The 25,339-nt window shown below is 39.6% G+C and overlaps 1 protein-coding gene and 1 long non-coding RNA gene across 3 annotated transcripts in view; one reads left to right on the top strand and one right to left on the bottom strand.

The window, feature by feature from the left end:
- HERPUD2 (HERPUD family member 2) overlaps window positions 1-1,035 on the bottom strand; it is a 46,041-nt gene extending 45,006 nt beyond the window's left edge. For both annotated transcript variants that reach the window (XM_043872353.1, XM_043872354.1), the window contains exons 1-2: window positions 894-1,035; window positions 285-695 (exon numbers count right to left, since the gene is read on the bottom strand). In XM_043872353.1, coding sequence (XP_043728288.1) covers window positions 285-431 — 147 coding nt within the window. In that variant the 5' untranslated portion in view covers window positions 432-695; window positions 894-1,035. The remainder of the gene's footprint in view (window positions 1-284; window positions 696-893) is intronic.
- Window positions 1,036-1,397: 362 nt separating this feature from the next.
- Window positions 1,398-18,952, top strand: LOC122674200. Its single transcript, XR_006334926.1, has 3 exons — window positions 1,398-1,611; window positions 3,092-3,153; window positions 18,757-18,952. It is a non-coding gene; the product is annotated as an uncharacterized LOC122674200 (long non-coding RNA).
- Window positions 18,953-25,339: the final 6,387 nt, after the last annotated feature.

Raw genomic sequence — 25,339 nt, 5'->3', positions numbered from 1 at the left:
GATGACTTTGAGTACAAGGAAAACAGTCCTACTGTATGCCTGCCAATTCTCACGTCCCTTGATATTTCTGTATACTCTTTACTAATTAACTGAACCTCATCAGGAAGACATTAATGATGGTTCATACACTCAAGAGAGACACATAACCTCGGGATGCAAAATACCTCACAATTAAAAAGAGACCTATTTGATTCAAGAGGGGAGGGGATAAGCAGGGGTTAAGGGAGTACAGGGCACGAAAAGCTGCTGGCCAGAGCAGCTGTGCCCAGCCTTTAGACACTTACTGGTTTGCTAGGGTACACGTTAGACAGATGCGTTTTTAGTTTCCCCACGGTCCAGTTCAAGAAGCAGCTAATAGTCTGGTCACTGTATTTCTGATTCGGTGCTTTAATGATGAGGGTCACAGGAATCTCCATCCCATTTTGGTCCATGGTGCCCCCGAAGTCTTACAGAGTCAAGAGGAGCAGCAGTTAAGCCCAAATGAGCCGAGATTGTTACTGCCAGCGCAGCTGGGATGGGGACGCAAGCGAGTGTGTTCTTAATATTCCTTGTCCAAGTCAGTCATCGGGCGATACAAAGGCCATTGCAGGTACCGAGGATGATGGGCAGCGGCGGCGGCGAGGTCTGGGGGCCCGGCTGTGAGTGCAGTTTTCCCCGCCAGGTCCGGGCTCTGCCGGGCTCCGCCGGGCTCCGGACTGCAGAAGGAGGCCCGGGTGAGAGAAAGCCGTGAGAAGGGAGGGAGGGGTGAGGGCGAGACAGCCCGAGCCACCGCCCCGCCCCCGCCGCGACCCCCAACCTGAAACGCAACAAGGCCCCTACGCGATGGTCCCTCCACGCGGGTGGGAGAAGAGGACGGGCCGCTCAGGGCGGCCAGCCGCGACAGGCAAGGCTACCTGAGAGATGGCCGCGGGTCCCGCCACCGCTGCCCTCCGCGCCCAAGCACGGCCACCGATCGCACAGTCTGGCCGGGCGTCCTCCGCGGCGGCCGCACCCTTCCTGCTGATCCGCGGCGCCCAGGGTCCGGCCCCGGGTCTCGCGAGGCGGCGCGGGGGCAGCTGGAGAAGTTGGCCGAAGGGCGCGGTCCGCTCTCCACCCGACCCCTCGAGCAGGGGAGCCGCGGCTCACTGCCGGGTGCGGCCGAGGAGGCGGCAGGTGGCAGGAGGGCGGGGACTAGAGTCGGGGCGCCGGCCGCGAGCGCGCTGGTTTTGTTGTTGTTGTGAAGAAGGTCCGGGTCCCTTTAATCCGGAAAACGCAGGGCGGAAGTGCGTCACGGGCGGCTTGCCCCGGCACGCGGCACTCCAGGTCCTGTCAGCGCCGCCCGCCGCCCGCCGTGGCTGGCTCCCGACATTTTGGGCCAAATTTTGGGTCGCCCGGAAGCCACTTGGGTGTGTCGAGCCCTCAACGGCAGACCATTCCCTCCGCCCGGCTTCTCCAGCAGCAACTTGGGCCTTAGCACTAGCACATTCTGTTTTGACCACACCCCGAAGACTTGGGAAGTGTTGCTCCATCCTTAGAGTTGTCGAATGCTGAATCAAACTTCTGCCCAAAATTTCTTGTGTCGACTGTGTGCAAGGCACGGTACCTGGATCTTTAGTGGAGGAGAGACTATGGGTACGTTGCTTATGGGGAAGGCTTTCAGTTAAACCTGAAGTCTGCCTGTAATTTCCTTGTGATCCAGGTTGACTTTTATGAACCTCAGTTTGTTTCTCTGAATGGGGAGGATGATGCCTACCTGACTGCGTGCTGTTGAGTAAATGAGCTATGTAAACCATTTGGTACAGTGTTGGCGTATGGCAGTCTCTCAACTAAACATTAATTTCCATGTCCTTCCTCTTCATCTTCTCAGAAGTTGACAAGTATTTGTTTACTGAGCAGGTATCTTGTGTTCAGTAAGAGATGAAGACCGATGGCAGTGTTATTTTTCTGTTTTATGCCTGAGACGTGGGACCGCGAAGGTTCAGGCTACTGCCCCAAGCTGGCTGACTCTCTATTCTCTGCACAGGTTTAGGAGTCAGTGCAGTAAGTTAAGTTAGATGCGTATTTGCGCAGCTCCAGGCGTCCACTTGTAGGTGAATACAAGCAGATACTGCAGGGGGCTTTAGAGACCTGGTCTCTAATCCTCTCAGCTTCCTAAGACTTTCAGGAAAGTTAGTGACCAAGAGGAGATTCTTCCTCTCAACAGCTGATGCAGCAGGATCCCTTACATCCTCTCCTCCACCTCTTTCTTTGTGACAGGACACCTACCATATCTTAGCTATAAACCCGTAATGCGCTTCTGAAGTAAGAGTGAAGTTTCCTTTATTTCTTGTCATGGAATGAGAACAACTTGCTAGGACTTGTATTTTCTGTAGCAGGTCTTTTTCTAGTCATTTTAATAGAACCTTAACTTAATTCTAGCTTCAAACACTTTTTCAGACTCCCTTTCATCTAGCAGCAGCCTTTTGACACAATTATAGCCCATAAGAAGAAAGGTGAAGTTGCTACTGGGGCTTCTAGGAGAATGTTCAAGTGAACACGTTCTGTAGACTAGAGCTCATCCTTGCCCTACACCTGTCTTTCTTCCTGGAGGAATATGATGCCAGTGGTGGGGCAGCCACAGCTCAGTCATGAAGCAACAGATAGAACAAAGGCCTATAAACACAAAGATGGCAGACCAGAACAATTGAAAGAGACTGGATCCTTTATGGCATAATTAGCCACCATTTAAGTCCCAAGTGACTGCTGTAAGAATTCTTTGATGTCCAACTCCTTTTTAAGCCAGGAAGTCTTCCCGACCTGCAACTGCTTGGACACCACCAACCAACCCTGCAGCTCATATCACTAATGCTCCTGACTCACACTTCCGGGAATCCTTTAGAATAATGTGGTCATCTCACTTGGCTCACTGAAGTGTACATTATTAGTGAAATATACCTTAATTATTAAGACAGATTGTACATTTTACTGATAGACACTAAAGTAGGGTTCATCAAAGATTCAGTAACATGGACAAAATCATTTTAAAATGTAATGAACATTCAAGAGATTGAAACATGAGTATAAAGATGATAAGAGTATCTGACAAATGATTTTTTTTTTTTTTGCTTTACAGCCACCTAAATTAAATACCTGAAAATGCTTTTGATGCTGTTGAACTTGGCCACAATAAAAGCAGTATGTAAATATGATCCCATTTTTGTTAAATTATGTGTATATGTGATGTGTGTAGAACAGTGTATGAAAGGTTCAGGTCAGTTCAGTCACTCAGTTGTGTCCAACTCTTTGCGACCCCGTGGACTGCAGCATGCCAGGCTTCCCTGTCCATCACCAATTCCCAGAGCTTGCTCAAACTCATGTCCACAACTTTGGTGATGCCATCCAACCATCTCGTCCTCTGTCATCCCCTTTTCCTGCCTTCAGTCTTGCCCAGCATCAGGGTCTTTACCATGAGTTAGTGGCCAAAGTATTGGAGCTTCAGCATCAGTCCTTCCAATGAATATTCAGGATGGATTTCCCTTACGATTGACTGGTTGGATCTCCTTGCAGTCCAAGGGACTCTCAAGAATCTACTCCAATGCCACAGTTCAAAAGCATCAATTCTTTGGCACTCAGCTTTCTTTATGGTCCAATTCTCACATCCATACATGACTACTGGAAAAACCATAGCTTTGACTATATGGATTGTTGTTGGCAAAGTAATGCCTCTGCTTTTTAATATACTGTCTGAGTTTGTCATAGCTTTTCTTCCAAGGAGCAAGCATCTTTTAATTTCACAGCTGCCGTAACCATCTGCAGTGATTTGGAGCCCAAGAAAATAAAGTCTGTCACTGTTTCCATTGTTTCCCCCATCTGTTTGCCATGAAGTGATGGGACTGGATGCCATGATCTTAGTTTTCTGAATGTTGAGTTTCAAGACAGCTTTTTCCATCTCCTCTTTCACTTTCATCCAGAGGCTATTCAGTTCCTCTTCGATTTCTGCCATAGGGGTGGTGTCATCTATATATCTGAGGTTATTGATATTTCTCCTGGCAATCTTGATTCCAGCTTGTGCTTCATTCAATCTGGCATTTTGCATGATGTACTCTGCATGTAAGTTAAATAAGCAGGGTGACATTATATAGCCCTGATGTACTCCTTTCCCAATTTGGAATGTCTGTTGTTCCATGTCCAGTTCTAACTGTTGCTTCTTGACCTGTATACAGATTTCTCAGGAGGCAGTTAAGGTAGTCTGGCATTCCCATCTCTTTAAGAATTTTCCACAGTTTGTTGTGATCCACATAGTCAAAGGCTTTGACATAGTCAATAAAGCAGATGTTTTTCTGGAAGTCTCTTGCTTTTTCGATGATCAAATAGATCAGTTTGATCTCTGGTTCCTCTGCCTTTTTCTAAATCCAGCTTGAACATCTGGAAGTTCTTGGTTCACATACTGTTGAGGCCTCACTTGGAGAATTTTGAGCATTACTTTGCTAGCATGTGAGATAAGTGAAATTGTGCGGTAGTTCGAACATTGTTTTGCATTGCCTTTCTTTAGGATTGGAATGAAAACTGACCTTTTCCAGTCCTGTGGCCACAGCTGAGTTTTCCAAATTTGCTGGCATATTGAGTGCAGCACTTTCACAACATCATCTTTTAGGTCTTGAAATAGCTCAGCTGGAATTCCATCACCTCCACTAGCTTTGTTTGCAGTGATGCTTCCTAAGGCCCACTTGACTTCAGACTCCAGGATGTCTGGCTCTAGGTGAGTGATCACCATCGTGGTTATCTGGGTCATTAAGATCTCTTTTGTATAGTTCTTCTGTGTATTCTTGCCACCTCTTAATATCTTTTGCTTCTGTTAGGTCCATACTGTTTCTGTCCTTTGTTTTGCCCATCTTTGCATGAAATGTTCCCTTGGTGTCTCTAATTTTCTTGAAGAAATATCTAGTCCTTCCCATTCTATTGTTTTTCTCTATTTCTTTTCATTGATCAGTGAAAGGTTAGTCCCCAGAATATTGGTTGGTGGTGTTTAACTTGGTATTTGGGATAGGAAAAATATTTAGCATGTAGTGTATACAAGTCAGCAGTTATTTAGAGGCCACTATGAGCTGTTTGTTCCTTGTCCATGTTGCAGATATGAAAGGGAAATGTGAAAGAACTACACATTTCACTTACCATTTGCTAAAGACAGTGTGCAATGAGAGTGTTTATGTACTACTTGTTGTTCAGTTGCTAGGTCATGTCAGCCTCTTTACAACACCACGGACTGCAGTATACCAGGCTCCTCTGTCCTCCAGTATCTCCCAGAGTTTGCTCAAATTCATGTCTATTGAGTCAGTGATGCCATCTAACTGTCCCATCCTCTGCCGCCCCCTTCTCCTTTTGCCTTCTTTGATCTTTCCCAGTGTCACAGTCTTTCCCAGTGAATCAGCTCTTCAAATCAAGTGGCCCAAGTATTAGAGCTTCAGTTTCAGCAACAGTCTTTCCAATGAATATTCAGAGTTTATTTCCTTTAGGATTAACTGATTTGATCTCCCTGCAGTCCAGGGGACTCTCAAGAGTCTTCTCTAGCACATTCAAAAGCATCAGGTTTTCGGCGCTCCGCCTTCTTTATGGTCCAACTCTCACATCCATACATGACTACTGGAAAAACCATAACTTTGACTAGACAGACCTTTGTCAGCAAAGTGATATGTCTGCTTTTTAATACTGTATCTAGGTTTGTCATAGCTTTTCTTCCAAGGAACAAGTGTCTTTTAATTTCATGACTGCAGTCACTGTCTTCAGTGATTTTTGGAGCCCAAGAAAATAAAACCTGTCACTGTTTCCACTTTTTCCCCTTCTAATTGCCATGAAGTGATGGGACTGGATTCCGTGATCTTAGTTTTTCTCAGTGTTGAGTTTTAAGCCAGCTTTTTCATTCTCATTCACCCTCATCAAGAGGCTCTTCAGTTCCTCTTTGCTTTCTGCCGTTAGGGTGGTTCTTGTGCTTAATTGCTCAGTTGTTTCCAACTCTTTGCAAGCCCTAGGCTGTAGCCCGCCAGGCTCCTCTGATTCTCCAGGCAAGAATACTAGAGTGGGTTGCCATGCCCTCCTCCAGGGGATCTTCCCAACCCAGGAATCGAACCCAGGTCTCCTGCTTTGCAGGCGGATTCTTTACCTACTGAGACTTTAGAGTGATATCATCTGCATATCTGAGGTTGTTGATATTTCTCCTGGCAGTCTTGATTCCAGCGTGTGATTCATTCTGCCTGGCATTTTGCATGATGTACTCTGCATAGAAGTTAAATAAGCTGGGTGACAATATACAGCCTTGTCATACTCCTTTCCCAAATTTGAGCCAGTCAGTCTTTCCACTTTCAGGTGCTTAAGGGTGGGATACTAATAGGTAATACTGGATTTATGATTTTTTAAAACCAAATCCACTTTAATAATATTAACTATTTGTTCAATAGACATAACCTTAGTAATTAGTTCAGTAATTCAGGATGATTTCTGCCCATGGAGTAATTTTATTTGTTGACAGCAAAACACTTAAATAAAATTATTTGCAAGTAATAAAATTAATTTCCAGTATTTGTGAGATATTTACTTCCAATTCTTTTCATTGAGAAGGAGGGCAACTTGAGAAGCTTATATGGACTCTTGTGAGATTCCACTTTCTTTTAAAATTTTAAAGAAAAGTGCTTATTACCAAGTTTTTCTTACTTAAACTTGGAATACCTTTCTGGAAGTTAACATATTTTCTGATGTTGAATAATGTAGTTTTCAGTGTTTTGGTTTTTTATTTTTGATAACTGTCTTGGGAGGAAAGTTAAGTGATGATCTTGCAGTTGCAGATTTCAAAAATGGTATTGGCCATCTGGCTTCCGATTCCTTCTATTTCTTCTTATACCAAACTTGTATTTTTCCTTAAGATGCTGTGCCACAAAGCATCTAATCAAATCTCAATCAAATTTATTGTTTAAAAACAAGTGAAATCCTACACTTGAAGCCTAGGAAAATTAGCTCATTTCAACATTGCACTTTCAAAATCTTAATTGGTTCCAGATGTTTGATTATAAGCCATATTGTAGAAAATGGAAGGAAGAAAACCACACATGCATTAAATGCCAAATGGGTGATTTGAGTGATGGGTCATTTAATGAATTTTCAGAACAGCCCTGAGAGGTAGTGAGGGCAGTGAAGCTCAGAAAGGCTAAGTGTCTTGCCCAAAGTCACACAGCTAGTAACTTCCAAATAGAATTCTGATTCCTCTGTAATGCACACTCTTTCCACTCCACTGAACTGTCTTATTTAAAGATATTCATATATAACAAGACACATTCAGGAAGAAAAGCCTTTCAGGAACAACATGTTAGAGGTCCTCTAGATCAACTTTCCATGTACTGCCAGAATCACTTTGCTTATATTTCTGAAAGGCAATCAGCCAACTTTGGCTTAAACCCTTCCAGGCAGAAGGGGCACCACAGTTTTTACTACTGTATGACATGTTGTTAAAAAGCCATGATTATTGTGAGTTTAAAATTTATAAAAATTGCTGTAATTTGTCATAGGCCACTTTTCTCATCTTGACTAATCCAGAATATTTTTTTTTCCTTCCATATCTACCCTTTAAATGGTTAAATGCTGTCTGCATCTTCTCCAGACTAAATATTCCCAGATCTGTCAACCATCTTTAAGAATAGTTTCCAGATCACTTGAAATATTGACGCACCCTTGAACACACTAGTTTGCATAACCCTCCTCAATTACGTGATCATAATGAACATTTTCACATGTGATTTCCCTAGAATAGTCTTCATAAGGACACATCTATATTTCTACTAATTTCTGTATTAATATAAAACTTCATAAGCTACTTTAGCAGTTGGATTTCCTGCTCTTCAGAAACTTATGTGTCTAGTTAATTCTTAGAGCAACCATTTGGCTATGACTGAAGTCTAATTTCTCTGATAATTTAATCCATTGATTGATTTATGATAATGCTTGGAGAAAATTATAGCAAATGGCATCTCACTGGCCTCTTCTGGGTGACCAGAGGAAGGAAGGAAGGGGAAACCCCTTATATTTTTCACCCTCTAAAGAATTTTGACCTAAATGCATGTATTAGTTATCTATTGCTGCAAAACAAGTTGTCCCCAAAACCGTGGGCCAGAATTTTGGGAACGTCTTTGCTGTTGGTTCTGGTTTTGAGTCTCTTGTGAAGTTGCAGTCAGGATTTCAGCTGGCATTCAGTTATCTGAAAGCTCAGTTGGGACTGGAGGACCTAATTCCAGGGCGGCAAGTTGGGCTGGTTTTTGGTGTGAAGTCTCAGTTCCTCCTCATGTGGGTCTCTCCACAGGACTGGTTTTGAATATCTCTGCAGTGGACAGCTGGATTCCTCCAAAATTAGAGAGACTAGAGACCAAGACTTAAGCAGCAATACCTTTTGTAACTTAATTTCTGAAACCATAAACTGTCACCTACATGATGCTCTATTTGGTCACAAAGATCAGCTCTGAGTTGTAAGAGGAGAGTAGATAGGAGCATGAATACCAGGAGATAAGGATCACCTGTCATACTGGAGACCAGTTACAATAATGTACCTTACCAAAGCATAGCAGGTCATAAATGGATACCCTGTTCTTTCTATATGCAGATATCCAAGTCCAAATCCCAATAACCTGGCAATTGTTTTACAACTGCTTACCTTTCCTCTGGCCCCTCACTTCTCAGAGCTCTTTCACCAATTTCCTCTCCTCAAAATCACAACTATCAAATTCTACTGGCTGGGCTTCCCAGGTGACACTAGTGGTAAAGAATCTGTCTGCCAATGCAGGAGAAGTAAGACATGTGGGTTCAATCCCTGGGTCGGGAAAATCCCTTGGAGGAGGACGTGGCAACCACTCCAGTATTCTTGACTGGGAAATTCCATGGATAGAGGAGCTTGGCAGGCTACAGTCTTTGGGGTCACAAAGAGTCAGACATGACTGAGCACACACACACACACACAGCTGTATTGGCTTATTTATCAAATGTTTATACATGTTTTTTGCTAAATGCAAATATGGTTTAACTGAGTTTGGGAATATTAACTTTGCTATACTACATTCAAATAACTTTAATTACTAAAGTAAACATGGAAAGTAGTCATTGGCCTAACTTGGGGGTTCTTAATCTGAGTCTAGAGATGTACCCTGAATTATCTGTAGCACTGTGTACATGTGCATTTATTCAGAGGGAGAGTCCACAGTTTTTATCAGCTTCTTGAAGGGGCCCTTTGTAACGTCTTTCAGAACCACCACAAAATTTAGTCTTCATTGTAAGGTTTTTCCAATCAAAGGAAATGGCTTATTGAACCAGTTACCAAGTTATTGCCTCAAGGGCCCCAAACACTCTTCATTGACTGTTTTAAGATAATAGAAGTGTGCATGCTCAGCATGTCTTATTTTTCCTTTCCCAGCTCTCATCGTACTAAGCTTTGTCAGCACAGGGCACTGGAGGGAAGAGGTTTCTCTGCCTGTGTGGTGTAGTATGCTCCTTTAGACAGGCTCTGACAGCGTGGGTGGCTTCTGCAGCCCTCAGTTCCAGCAATGTCCTGTGGCCAGCAGTGTGTAGCATATCCCATGAACAGCTTCTCCAGGAACCCTCTCAGGCAACTTTTGAGGCAACAGCCATTCAGGCAACAGCTTTCCCTGGAACCCCATCAAATGGCTTCACATGGAGTACCACCAATAGAAAGCTGTCCTTGAACAGCTTCCCCTCAGACCCCTTAGGCAGCTGTGCATCCTCAGCAAACTTCTCTGAGGTGAAATGAGCCACAGTTACTGCTCTTCTTCAAGGAGGGTCTATCTCGGCCCTAAGGGCAGTAGATCATCACTATATCTGATTTTCCTGTAATCTTTAGAATTCTCTTAATTCCTTACTGGCCATCTCCTTATCAGTTCAGTTCCCTGTTATAAGTGGTGATTCTTTATATTTAACCTTCTGTATTCAAAATATTGTTTGATTTCTGTCCCTTGAAAGGACCCTAACTGATACAGAATTGGTATCAGTAGTGATCCCAGGAGATAAACACACAAAGAATTTGAGGGTTGCTTTGGTCATGTCCTTTGGCTGGGTTCCTCCCTGTTGAGAAGTAAGATGAGGGCATTACAAGTAATCAGACTTTCAGTTGTGGTTAATCTTGACGCAAATGATTGCCCAAATAGTTGCTACACTTGACTGTTAGTGGCAGTTAATATGTCTGTAAGGACAATGATATGGGATAAAGTCTTCTGAGTGTCCTTTAGCACTTAGAGAAAGAAAATGACAAGCTCATGTCTTTCAACTCTCAGGGCAAGTCACAGTCTAAGACCAGAAAGCCTTTGTGATAACTATAAAGAATCATTTGGTTCTTTCAGACATAGGGGTGATATTGTAAAAAATCAAGCAAAAATTTTATTTTAAGGATTGCTGAATTGTAGTGATAGTTGTACTCATGGACCCATCAAATTTTTCACATGACAAATCAGTGGTTTCCAGTGGGGAGCTGGGGAGTGGGAGGTACAAACTATTGGCTGTAAGATCAGCTACAGGGATGTATAATACAGTATGGGGAATATAGCCAATATTTTGTAATAAGTGTAAATGGAGTGTAAACTTTAAAAATTATATAAAAAATTTAAAAAGGAAAAAACAGGAAAAAATGAACAGAGAAAAAAGACCAGGATTACAGAGAAAAACAAAATATACTGGGCATAAAAAAAAAGGATACTAAGAAAGAGGAAGGAAAACCAAAAGTGGATGCAACCTGCATTTTTTAAATGTTATTATCATCATCATTATTATTATTACTAAAATAAAGTGGCTAATTTTTAAATGTTTACCTAAAAGTTAAAGCACTCAATGGGAAACAACAGGATTCTGAAAATTGGCATGGGTCAGCTGCTCTATTAGAAATAAAGCCGATCATCTTGAAACTACAAGTCACTCTAAGCTCCCTGTATTCAAGAAAGACATTTGCCCTCCAGAGACTAGCCTTCCTTTGCTTAAAAACCCTGTGATAACTTTACCTGGGGAAGAGGCCTTAAAAGGGCCTCTTATTCTCCACAAGACACACCATCAGTTCAGTTCAGTTCAGTCGCTCAGTCGTGTCCGACTCTTTGCGACCCCATGAATCACAGCACGCCAGGCCTCCCTGTCCATCACAAACTCCCAGAGTTTACTCAAACTCATGTCCATCGAGTCGATGATGCCATCCAACCATCTCATCCTCTGTCGTCCCCTTCTCCTCCTGCCCCCAATCCCTCCCAGCATCAGGGTCTTTTCCAATGAGTCAGCTCTTTGCATGAGGTGGCCAAAGTATTGGAGTTTCAGCATCAGCATCAGTCTTTCCAATGAACACCCAGGACTGATCTCCTTTAGGATGGACTGGTTGGATTTCCTTGCAGTCCAGGGGACTCTCAAGAATCTTCTCCAACGCCACAGTTCAAAAGCATCAATTTTTCGGCACTCAGCTTTCTTCACAGTCCAACTCTCACATCCATCCATGACCACTGGAAAAACCATAGTCTTGACTAGACAGACCTTTGTTGGCAAAGTAATGTCTCTGCTTTTTAATATGCTATCTAGATTGGTCATAACTTTCCTTCCAAGGAGTAAGCGTCTTTTAATTTCATGGCTTCAATCACCATCTGCAGTGATTTTGGAGCCCCCCAAAATAAAGTCTGACACTGTTTCCACTGTTTCCCCATCTATTTCCCATGAAGCGATGGGATCAGATGCCATGATCTTAGTTTTCTGAATTGTTGAGCTTTAAGCCAACTTTTCCACTTTCCTCTTTCACTTTCATCAAGAGGCTTTTTAGTTCCTCTTCACTTTCTGCCATAAGGGTGGTGAACCACCCCCTATTGCCCCTAGACCTATAACAGGTTAGATCTCAGCCTGCTTCACAGGGACAGGAACACTCATTAACCCAGGAAGAAATAGCTTACACACCAAAGTAATTGCAAGACTTAACTAATCTAGATCAGTAGAAACAGGAAGTATATCCTAAGGGTGTTAGATCCCAGAGGGTGAAATATAACACTAGATTAAGCCAAATTTTGGATATAAGTGCACTTTGTAGAGATTCCAGGTTTAATGTGTTAGTTAATGAAGCTGAAGGGAGCTCTCACAATTTACTTATTGATTGACTGAAACCTGGACTCAACCTACATTTAATGCAGCTGAGATACCAGAGCCACCTACATCATGTAAATAAAGGAATCCAATGGCCTAGGAAGATAGGAATGTTAAACTGTATCATGAGTTACCTGCACACCCCACCTGCCCCCTTCAGCTTTCCATTAGAAGGCCCAGAAGACGCTCATTTCCCTAAGGCATTGAGAAATACATGAGAGGGGAGTCCCCACATCCTTGTAAAGCTCTCTGTTCCTCTTTTTGTAGACCAGGCCTGACTAAAGGAGACACTGCCACTGAGATGAACTCCTAGTCATAGTGCCATTTGGAAGACACTCCCCTGAAAGGATGAGGATCTGTTTTGTAGGATCAGAGACCACTGTATGCAGATGAATACCAGTTCTTAGCTCAACTGCAAAAATATTTACTGTTCACCATTTGCAATAATATTTGTGTTACTATTACAGAGGACACAAGGAATTGTAAGATGTACTTGCCTTCAAGGAGTTTACAACTTAGAAGAAAGTAAGACAGACTCACAACTATAAAACAAAACAGAGTAAGGGAAGTAGGCCCTTCTACAATCCAGCCAGTTTATTTCTCAGCCAAAAAAAAAAAAAAGAGGAAAGTGAGGAAGAGTTTATGATCTGCTGTATTAAAGTGGGCTGAGGGCAAGAGGCAAACAGTAATTTGACATGATTCTTCCTTTCCTCAGCTTTTCCCAACTTTTTCTCACATTTCCTGCAGCTTATATGTTCATTAAAACCAATCCACTGCCTTATCTCAGGCCCAGCTGAGACTGTAAGTTCAGAGAGGCCCAGCTATGCCCCAGAAAGTAAGATGGACCTCTCACTACCAGGCATGTATGTCCACTTCCCCCTTATTAAGGCCTGTTTTCCACTGTGCCATTCTTTTTTTTTTTTTTTTTTCTTTTTTGAGCTTTTTTTTTCCATTTATTTTATTAGTTGGAGGCTAATTACCTTACAATATTGTAGTGGTTTTTGTCATACATTGACGTGAATCAGCCATGGATTTACGTGTATTCCCCATCCCGATCCCCCGTCCCACCTCCCTCTCTACCCGATCCCTCTGGGTCTTCCCAGGGCACCAGCCCGAGCACTTGTTTCATGCATCCAACCTGTGCACACTTGCCATTCTTAAGGACAACCTCATCCTTTTTCATCGCCCTCTCTACCATCCCTCCCATTTCACTTCCAGTAACTACAGCAATTTCTCTATTTTGGTAGTGGTATCCCAAGTAGTTGTGTTAAGATTCAGAGGCCAGATCTGGGATCAGCAGGATAACTGATTTAACTGACATGGATAAGGAAAGGGAATGACAGCTAGGTCAAGTACTTCAATTACTGTGTGCTAGAAACCCACTTCATTCATTCAAAGTATTTCACATTGCAGAGGTTTTGTACTTTTTGTCTTATCTTGAAAAATGTTTCCAAAAACATGCATAACAGTTTTTAAATAGTTTCATAATTGGTCAATAGAAAAGGTCAAAGTTCTTGGGAAAAATCTTGTCTTTGAGTTCACATTTTTTTTTCTCCTTAGTTTCTTTCTTTGTGTCGTGACTCCCTGGGGTTTGTAAACAAGGCTGAGTCTTTGAAACAGCAAACTAGCTTTGACTAAGAAAATTTGTTAAATTCCAGGTTTTAGAGAGTAATAAGACAGCTTCTTGTCTATAGTCTTTGTAATGCTCATTCTTAAAGAATGCCTGATTTTATCTCCCTGAAAGAATTTATGTTTCACAACTTTGATGTTGCCCAGTACAAAATGCTCAGCTCTGTTGCAAGAATTTGTAACTAAGGTCACTCCAGAATGAGGACAGCAAATTAATCAAGTACTTGTTACAAATGTGGGGTATGCTCCGGGCATTTATATAGTGATCTCTTTCGTGATCTCTTTGAATCCCTTCAAGATAAACCCTGAGCCCTCACTTTCAAACTTTCCCTGTCCCATCCTTAGATGGTTTGTCTGTGCTTCCATGAGAAATCTGTTGCGCTTACCATGCAATAATTATCTCTTGATATTTATCATCTGTGAGCTCCCTGAGGCTAGATATTATGCCTTAAATTTTTTATCACTATTGCCTAGCACAACCCCTTTTTCTTTAATAACAATGAATGTTATTGACTAAATTATAATACTCATTCTACAGAAAATGTAAATGAGTTAAGTAATTTGCTCAAGGTGACTCAGTTAATAATTGATAAAGTTATTTATTGATACAAAAGCCCGTGAATTTTATGGTGTCTCCTATTTGTTTCTATTTAACACCACTTCTGGCTTTCATATTTGTAGGATTTGGGGTAACCGTCTATGTCCTCTTTCATGTATGTAATAGCAGACAATAGAGTGTCTAAGAGAACTACAGGGCAAAAATCTGGGCCAAATTGAGATGTCCCATGAGGTCAACAAAAGGATTACAGAATCGTCACAGGGACAAAGTTCCTAAGTGATGGGAGGACATCACTCTTCAGATATCTGCTAGGAATCCCAGGGAGCCAAAAGCAACCTCTCTGATAAACTGTAAGCATGCTTGCTTGTTATCTGCCCAGAAAAAGAAAAACCACAGAAATTTCAACAATGTACTAATTCTTATCTCTTATACACTTTCCTCTGTCATTTAATGATTAGCCATACCACAGGCCTTTTCCTACTAACTTCTCTGCCAAACTCAGGATTTTAATCGATTTTTTTTTTTTGTATTGCACATATGACTATAGTCTCCTATAATTACTATATACTTGTAGCATTTTATTTTGTATGTATGAGAGAAAATAAGCTTAAAGAAGGAAAACAAAGCTCAGTGTAAATTAGTACTTTTTCTCAGGTTCATATGAGAGATGGTCTTCTTTGCTCCCCACCATTTACATCTTGGTTCTCCAGGTTTATTTTTCGTTGTTGTTGTTTTTCAAAATTTATTTAGAAACCTCCATTTTGGATATGGGTCTCTCGTGACACAGGGATCAAACCCACATCTCTTGAGTCTCCTGCATTGGAAGGTGGGTTCTTGAGTACTGCACCACCCGGGAAGCTACATATGGGTCTTATTTTGTCCTATTAGCAACATAAACCTTTTTTTAAAAAATTATTTTATAGGGTATTTATCAGCTTCAATTTTCTTTTATTTAAAACATTTGTTAACTTTATAAGAAATCCTAGTCTAATTTGTATGCCCTCACCATCCTAAGTTAGCAACTATCATTATTTTTTATTTCCTCTGGTTTCCACTATCTCTGAGTGCATATTTATAATTAATTCATATGTACAGAGTTTTATAAAGGTGTAATAGTATACACACGCAATTTTAGAAATTCCTTTTTTCACTTGTTTTTATAGGTTTCTAAATTTCTATTTGATTATTTTTTATTTCTACATAGCCATATTTATTAATGCTAAAGTTTCAAAATACTGTATCAACACGCCATAATTTTTTTTAATCATTTCTCAATTCTTAGATATGTAGATTCATAGTTTTTCATTATTAAAAAGAATGCTTCTGTAAACATCCTGGTTTGCTTAGCCCTATACTTGAAATATAGTCCCATAAGAATGATTACTAAGTCAAGGGATCTGAACTGTTGATATACATTGGCCCATTATATTTTTAAATCAATTGAAAATAAATCTAAATGTAAATAAGAATTGCAGATGGATTCTTTACCAGCTGCGCCACAGGGAAGCCCGTGAATTTGGTATTGTTTAACTTGCTTTAGAAAAATCCTGCTGTTAGTATATCATGTGGGGTCATCCAACATTTTAAAATATGTCAAAAATACATCACTTAGTCCATTTTGTGGCAAGTGATAATAGTCTATCAAAAAGGCATGAATAGATTCAGGAATCATCTTTCCCATTCTTCATTTATTTCCCATTGATATTATCCGTATCATTCCTTGTTGGGCTTTCTCCACAGTAGGAAAAATGGCCAGCTGAGATCTCAAGGGCTTCCCTGGTGGCTCAGACGGTAAAGAATCCACCTGCAATGCAGGAGACCTGGGTTCAATCCCTGGGTTGGGAAGACCCCCTGGAGGAGGGCATGGCAAACCCACTCCAGTATTCTTGCCTGGAGAATCCCCGTGGACAGAGGAGCCTGGCGGGCTACAGTCCACCAGGTCACAGAGAGTCAGACATGACTGAGTATAACACACAACACAGAGATCTCGTCTATTTATGTAGGACTTGTGCTTTCACACACCAGATCTCATTAAAGGATTCTGATTATCCTTGCTTGGCTCTGATGCCCACCCTGGATTAATCATTTTGTCCGTGGGGACTTCCCTGGCCGTCCAGTGGTTAAGACTCTGCCCTTGTAATGCAGAGGGCACAGGTTCCATCCCTGGTCAGGGAACTAAGATCCCACATACTGTGCAGTGCAGCCAAAAAAAAAAAAAAGAAGAAAACACTAAGGAATCATCTTGTCCTTGAAGACATAGTACTCTGAATGGCCCATCTTGGTCACATGATGACCATGTGGGGTAGAAGGCAGGGCATCGTGATTGACAGTCCTGAAAGAACCATGGACTTGGAAAGAGGTAAGGGGTCTTAGATGGGCTATTAGCAGACAAAAACAATGTATCTATCATACATGGTATTTTATATTGTTTCTAAACTCCTTCACATTTATAAGTGTAAATGTAGACTTGACCCTATTTGAGACTGTGAAGTAAGAAGTTTTACTTTCTTGCTCTCTTATCTCCCCTTTTCTGCATCCTTCTCCTTTTCTCCCAGACCTACCATGATTGTCCAGTGACCTACGGTTTTCTCTAATCTGTTTCCCATCAAAACTTACTTTCGGCTAACAGGAGTTGAAAAGAATCCAGAAAAATCAAACTAAGATTCAGGATTCAAATTACTATCCTCCATAGAACTGATTAGTTTTTCTTCAAGGACAATCTTATAAGACTAAGTAAGGTAAAATTTGCAGGGGAAGGAGACATCTAAGCACCTTCAAATAATCCCCTTCTACTAGGAATTCATTTTCTCCCCCTTCAATTGCTAGTAATATCTTTAGTGGAAAGGATGTAAGAAATGACTAGGACCCAGGATCTTTAACTTAAATCCTATCTATTTAGCATTCCCTGTGTGGCTCAGATGGTAAAGAACCTGCCTGCTATGTGGAAGACCCGGGTTCGATCCCTGGGTTGGGAAGATCCACGGAGTTGCAAAAAGTTGAACATGACTGAGCAACTAACACTTTCATCGTAGGAAATGGGCTTCTTCAGTGGCTCAGACAGTAAAGAATCAGCCTGCAATCCAAGAGACTCAGGAGTCGCAGGTTCCATCCCTGGGCTGGAAAGATCCCCTGGAGAAGGGCATGGCAACCCACTTCAGTATTCTTGCCTGGAGAATCCCATGCACAGAGGAGCCTGGTGGGCCACAGTCCATAGGGTTGCAGAGTGTGACTTATCAACTGAGAACACACGCACCATAGGAAATCACATGTAAACTCAAGGCTAGCCAATGCACTGGTGAGGCTTTTGCCCAAACCCCACTATTTAAAAAAATAGAAATAGTCAAAAGCATAAGCTCTAGAATCAGCCCAACGTGTGCTCAAAAGTGGCTCTGTCATTTATTACCAGGAGTCTTAGTACCTTGACTATAAGATGGGGATAGTAATTTCTACCTCATGGGGTGCTGTTAGAATTTTTTTTAAATAATGTATACAGACTGCTTAGCTCAGTGACTGGCACATAGTAATCCCTCAATAAGTGAGAATCATTTGATGATGATGAAGGATGAAAAGGAGGTAGAAGAGAGGAAAAGGAGGGGGAGGAGAACAGGGAAGAGGATGAAGAGGAGAAAGAAGAAGGCATATCACAAAGGAAACTTCACTTGGCTGCAAGTTGGTCTTAGGACCTAAGATAATGGTCTCCAAAAAGTGTTGTCCTTATACCTCTGAAATAATTTTTTAAACTATGAACCTCCTCCTCTACTTTAAATTGACATCTGAAGGTTTTCTTTCGAGTTTAAATAGTTAGAAAGGATATTCCTGCATTTTACAAATAGTGGCCTTTTCAAATAAAACTTTTATGTCACTTTCAGCTAGTTGTTACTGTCATTCACTCTCTTAATATCCAGGGTTCCCAAGCCTATAACAAGGTATCAAAATTTTAATTACACCTCTTTTTCTTTTACTTGGCAGTAACTTATTTAATCTTCTAGGGTCAGAAAAGGAAATTTTAAGTTTGTTAATTTCACTACACTTTTGCCATTACCATATGTTTAACATATATTTTCATGAAAATCTCAGAGCTACACATGTCACTCGTTTTGTTCATGGCCCATATCTATTATATAATTTAATTACAAAGCCATCATAATTTTTTTCTCTAGAAAAGTGAAGGGAAATGAATTCTGAGTAAAAGACTATATACATACATACACATATACATATATCAGGTATCTATACCCAGTTGACCCTTGAACAACATGGGTTTGGACAGCAGGTCCACTTACACTTGGATTTTTTTCAGTAACTACACACTTCAGTGATACACGATCAGACTTCCCTGGTGGTCCAGTGGTTGGAAATCCACCTGCCAATGCAGGGAACAGGGGTTTGGTTCCTGGACCAGGAAGCTTCCACATGCCACGGATCAGCTAAGCGTGTGTGCCATGACTACTGAAACCTGCATCTTCTAGAGCCTGTAAGCTGCAACTACTGAGCCCAAGTGCTGCGACTACTGAAGTCCCCCACCCTAGAAGCCGTGCTCTGCAACAGGAGACGCCACCACCATGAGGAGCCCGTGCGCTGCAACCAGAGAGGAGCTCCAGAGACGCAGCAACAAAGACCCAGTGCAACCAAAAATAAATAAATAAAATTTAAAGAAATACACAATCCCCAGTCCCTGGCTGGTTGAATCCAAGGATGCAGAAGTGTGGATACTAAGAACAAACGGCAAATTGAAGTGGATTTTCCACTGCGTGGGGTCCGGGGGCTGGGGAGCAGCACTCTAAATCACCACCCCCGACTCCTACTTCAAGGGTCAGTTGTACATTCATACAGATAGCTTGGAGAACCAAGTCCCATACCAATAAAAGTAGGCTGCACTGCTTTTCCTTCCCAGGCCCTTTTCCTATTCCCCATACCCCTTTCTCCTTAAACCCACATCAAAGTCCAGTGCTGCATCAGTCTAAACACTGAGATGATCTACCCGAAAAAAAGGCCAAGAAACTGAGAAAACAGCCCAGTTCTGTACTAATGAGACCCGAGGGTGTCTCACTTTTGTTGGACACTTACTGGCGTGGGTAGAGCTTCCCTTACAGGTCAGTATTGGCCAAAATGCCTACAACTGTGTGAAATATCAGTCACAGTGAACTGAAATTCAAAACGGAATTATATTTTCAAATACTGTTTGTGAATCAAAAGTACAGTTTTAGTACTGCCGACGTGTCATTTGATGTAATTCAACAATATTTTTCTATTAAGTCCATGAACCAACAGACTGCAGTTACTCCCCAATCCTTCTCTCAGATGGACACCTAAGGGGAAAGGGACAATTTGATGATGCTTGTCAGAATCTTAAAAGAGGACTGTAGTTGGGAAGGGATGAGGATGTGTCTGGGGGCCAGTAATGTTCTTTTTCTTGACTTGGATAGTGGTGGATACACTGTTACTTACTTTATAACTGTTAAAAGTATTCCTCTAAGTATACTGCAGAATTTCAAAACTATCACAAAGTATACCTACTAGATTATTCACTTAAAATAGTTCTCCCCAAATTTAAAAAAAAATGTAGGAGTAATTTTATATTATTATATATAATAGTAAAAAGGCTAAATACCTGATAGTGAAGGTTAGGTTAAATAAAGCATAGCATAGCCATACATTGGAATATTATACTGCTTTTTAAAAATTATATACAGGTAAATAAGTATGGAAATAGAATGACGTTAAGTGAAAACCAAATTGCAAAAACTATGTTCAGTAATATCCCATTTCACTTACATAGTCCATATGTAAAGAAGACTTTCTGGAAATATATAAACCAGAAGATTAATAGTCAAATTGTGGTGAGAGTTTTATTTCTTTTTGCTTACTTTTATTTTCTAATCTTTCTAAATAAACTTGTTTTACTATTTTGATAAGAAAAATTATTTTTAATTTTTAAAATCTCATCGTTTGAGCCAGCAGAAAGCCCTGTTGGCATTATTCTCAGTTTTGACTTTTTAAATTTTTTAAATAAACATTTTAAAAGGATGATCAGTTCTCTTCATAAACCCTTTTGACTTTTAAAATTTTTTAAATAAATAAGCATTTTAAAGGGATGATCAGTTCTCTTCATAAACCCTTATACTTTTAAATATGAATGAGTGGAATTAGGCACTTTTAAGTGTTAAGGTAATTTCATGTTTTAAGTTTTAATTTCTATAAGGAATCTTTTCTGAAATCAAAATTGGTACTGAAAAAAAAACTATTTTGATGTTTTTAGAAACTGTAGTTTTAAAAAGTATTTTAGACAGGTTTAGATAATATTTTTCTTTTATTCTATTTTTTAAAATTTTGCTCACAGATTCTTCAGTCTTTTAGACAAAAGCCTCATTTGAGAGTGATAGTCAAGTTATGAGCTTCATCTTTACTATTACACTTTTAAATTTCTTCTTAGAGGTGCTTAGTGCCATATTTTCAAGAGGAAATACACTCATTTGTAAAACAGGAAACTGACGAAATGCACCGTGAAATGCTCTATTGCTGCGGTTAACCGCATTAGCCACTGGGTGGCTCCACTGTTTCATTCCATTCACTGTCTCTGATGATGGAAGTTTCCAATGAAAACATGAGATGAAGAGCAGGGCTTTATTTGCAGAATACTTAATTAGGAACTGATGCAGCATTTACATTCTAGACATTTTATTTAGAAACAGTTCTGCTCATGTATGCAATATTTTCTTGTGTCCTTTGATAACTGGGCATTTGACTTGCCAAGGAGGGGAAAGGAAAATTGTATTTTTTTTCCCTTAGTATTGCGTCATTTCCTATTCCATTTTTTTAATCAGAATCAAGAATTCTTCATTGATGACATCTTGTCTATTTTCGTAGGTATCATTTTCAGAGTCCTATAATAAAATAATAATAAATAGAGCCCCATAATAAAATAATTCGAGGGAAAGCAAGAAATTACCACTAGACCAGGAGTATATTATGTTCTCCTTTTGGAAAGGTAGAAAGCTACATTGCTGATAGCTTCCATCTCTAAGAGATGTCAATGTGTTTCAGTAAGAGCTGGTGAATAGAAAAAAGAGATAGAAATAACCCACAGAGATGTAGAATTGTAGAAGGGATCGCTACAGCTAACTCTTCCTGGGGTCACAGATCTACACCTTGGGACTGATCACAATTTAAAAACTTGACCTCAATTTGTGTTTCTAGATGCCATTACGTTTGCATTTTGTGCATTCATGATAAACTTTTTCTCCGTCCTGTCTTCTTTTAGTCTAATTTTTCTAGCCCAAACCTATTACTTTCTTTTGTATTCTTGGCTCCTTTTGTGATTCCCTATCCCTATTTATCTTTTTTTTTTCAACGTCCCTTTTCATTTGCGAGATTGAATGCATAATTTTTGAATGACAGTTACTGTTTAAAAATTCTGCTTTAAAAAATAAATAAATAAAAAAATTAAAAAAATAAAAATTCTGCTTTAGACCTGAATCATTCCTTTAGAGGAAAGAAATTCCAGAAATCTAACATAAATGGCTCAGACATTCAAATATGAATACAATTAAATATTTGAGCTAGTAATCACTATTTTTTAATAAATTAGCTGTATAACTGATTTCCTTATGTCCTTGGGGGAAACTCATGAATGGTAGAATCAGATGAAAAACATTTGAATTCAATCAACAGTGAAATTAGAGCATGTTTTTGATTGTAAACTATAAATAGAGTAACTAAAACCAGAACTTGGTGTAGATGACAGAAAGTAGAATTTAAAGTGAGTAGAATTTAAATATCAAGTTCACCTTATCAGAAAAAAATACAGTCATGAGTTACAGAATACATCATTTAAAATATATTCAAATAGATGAAGAAATAAGGTAAGGTCTTAGATCCTAGGTTTCTGAATTAATATCATGAAATTCACAGAGTTTTCTGCAGAAGAGGGAAGTAAAGAATCTGACTGCTGATTCAGGAGAGAGGATGAATCTCAACCAACCTCCTACCAGAAGACAAATCCACACAAAAACCTACAAGCCCAGTCATGCGTCAAAGCCCTTTTCTGGCTATCATATACATCAATTGTACTATCTCTTCTGTTGAAAACAAGAATATTTCCAGGGTGTGAGAGCCAAACAGCAGTAGCCATTTCCACCCCGAGGCTTCATTATCTCCCAAGGCTTCTGGGATTAGACTCAGGCTTTGTTGAATCAGGCTCTGCAGTGGCTGGGCCCCATGAAACATCAGTTTTTATTTGAGTCACATAACTTTTGAATGAGACTAAATCTGTAAAATTCTTCATCTGTAAATAAACTTGTATAGATAAAGATTTAGATTAAAAACAAATATTCTTAAATGTCTAATGTATTGGTGCAAATTATGCCATCCCCTCTTGCTGAAACCTGAGTCCTTCATTTTTTCCTTCTTTTTTTTTTTTTCCTTCTTTTTATTTTGATAATGAGGTGTTTCCAAAATACAGAAAATTATAAAGAGTCATATAATGAATTTCCAGGTACCCATTGTCAAGCCACGTCTAATTTTAACATTTCTCTTATTTGCCTGATGTCTTTACCTAGAATCTTTACAAAAAAAAAAAAATTAAAACATTTCAGATACAAATGAAAGCCCTAGTAATATCCCTGCCAAGCCTTCTCTCCATCATCCTGCCCAAAAAGTAACCACTACCATGAATTTGCTGTTTATCATCCCATGCATGTTTTTATATTTTACAGTGTTTGTATGTATTCCTAAAAAAAAAAATACGTATATGAATGTTTTAACCTTTTATAAAAATAGCACCACACTGTATATAACCTACAATTTGATTTATTTACTTAATGTCATATTTTTAAGATTTATCTATTATGGTACATTCACCATCAATCTTTGCTTTAATTTAGACCAATAGCTCAGTTTTCTCTGCTTTTGCTCAAATCACTGGACAATTTGTCCGTATAGAAGTTTACCATCTAGTGGAAAAAGTGAATAACTTTTTGAAATAGACAACTTTTTGAAACCTAGCCATGATTTTAATCCCATCTGTTTACCGGGGAGAAACTAAGGAAAAAAATGTGTATTTTCAGACTTTCTCATATAGTCTGGACTGAGCTATTCAAGTCATTTCCCAACAGTTCTTCTATGTGTTATGAAGACTAATAAATATATCACTGAGCTGTTTGGCTAACAGATAAAAGTGGAGAGATCTTGTCCTAGGAGTTAGTTGTCCTACAGTATCTTTCACAATTTATTTAACTTCTCTGAACTCTAGTTTCTCTCATATACAAAATCAATCAGTTGAACCAGAGAATCTGGTGCTAATTTTCAATGACCTATGAAATAGTTAAATAAAAATTACAAAGGCTTAAAATTCTTGTCATATGCTTTAGTAGAATTTCATTTTCTGTATGAAATAAATTTTATTATAATTCTTTGATAAGGAAAGTACATAATGTATGAATACCCAATCTTTAGGGACATGGGCTATATTTAGGTATTAAATTATTATATAAATGTATAGTTCTAATTTTGCTTTCATCACACATTTTGTTCACATCTTTAATCTATTTACTTCTGAGTCCTTGGTGATAAGCCCCTGTTCCAAGTGTGACGTTGCTCTTATGGGGAAATAGGATCCACTTCCATGATGCATTTCATCATGTGGACTCAGGAGCACTTTGTAGGAACACTCTATGTAGGCAAATTATAAGGGCTACAAATGTGCGCATATGGTATTAGAATTACCCTCAGATTATTTGGCAGTTTTGGTTAGTATTTCTGGGCCCTTCAAATACAAGGATAGAGCTCTTAAAGCTGCAACCTACAGAACCCTCCCTCAATTTTTTATCCGAAAAACAAAATCATTCATTTTAGAGGATTTTTAAATTCCTAATTGCAGATGTAAATAACAGTTTGGAAAATGGCTGAATATAATAAAAAGTATAATCTTCCCCATAAAACTAGAAGCTTTATAGTAACACAAAGATGCTCTCCTTCTACTTCCATCCTCCTCCTCCTCCTACCTACCAACTCTGACATACAAACTGCCACCTACCAACTCCTGTCCACAATACAAAAGAGACAATAGAAAATCCTTTTAAACCATCATTTACCTTGAAGTAAACCTAAAAGTGTGATCAGGAATATAAACAACATAGGTGCTTCAAAATAAATTTTGAAGATTGCCCAAATATCTAATAGCTTTTTCACCAATACTCTGCTTAAAAAATATAAATTCACATAAATAATGGATTATAATGATTATTTGCCTTTGAACAGCCTGTTTTCCCCTAATTGATTGCTATAGGTAATTGCCCTATTTTGCCTTATTTTTAGAAAAAATCTACTTTTTGTGGAAAGCCATCTTCATCATGTATCCTTTTAGTCCATTGTTTCTTAAGATTTTTGCATTCATAAACACTAGTTTTATCATCTTTTAGGGATATGATAAAATTATGTTAAAAACTTGTATTAAAGCTATAGACTTCCATTAGCGCTGTATATAACAGCCTTATCCCCATTAGGCTTTGCAAATTTTTTTTTTTTTTTTTTTTTTTAGGCTTTGCAAATTATATTTAAGGAATTGAGGAACTTCCTTCATTAATTTTATTCTCATTAATTCTTCTAGGACATTTATTCATTAAACAAGATGGTTATTAAACTATGTCCATTAAGTGTGTAAGGCATGTTACTAGTCAAACATCAAGGCTCTAAGTCGGTAGGATTTCATGATTAAGTATAGCTCTCTTAATACTCAACGATATTGTTCTCACATTCCCCACCACCACAGTCTTTCATTTCACTCCTATATGTTCTTACTTACTCCTACTAGTAACTCCACTTAGATCCTCTTATCCCACCTCCTTTCCCATAATTCTTTGCTCACAGTTTCATTTTTCCCACTTAGGTTCAGTCACATCTGCTCTAATCTGTAGTCACATTTTGCCTTAAACCCTAGGCAGACGAACAGGCAATACTATCAACCTGCCCAAGAACACTGCAGTTGTAAAGGGTAGATAGACAGGGGTAATGCGCATTCACATGAATCTGGGCCAGGCCTGGGGACCTGCTGAG

This window comes from Cervus elaphus, chromosome 18, assembly GCF_910594005.1.
Source record: "Cervus elaphus chromosome 18, mCerEla1.1, whole genome shotgun sequence".
In the NCBI taxonomy this organism is placed as follows: Eukaryota; Metazoa; Chordata; class Mammalia; order Artiodactyla; family Cervidae; genus Cervus; species Cervus elaphus.
The sequence above is the reverse complement of the archived record's forward strand: the minus strand, read 5'-3'. Positions and strand labels throughout refer to the sequence as shown.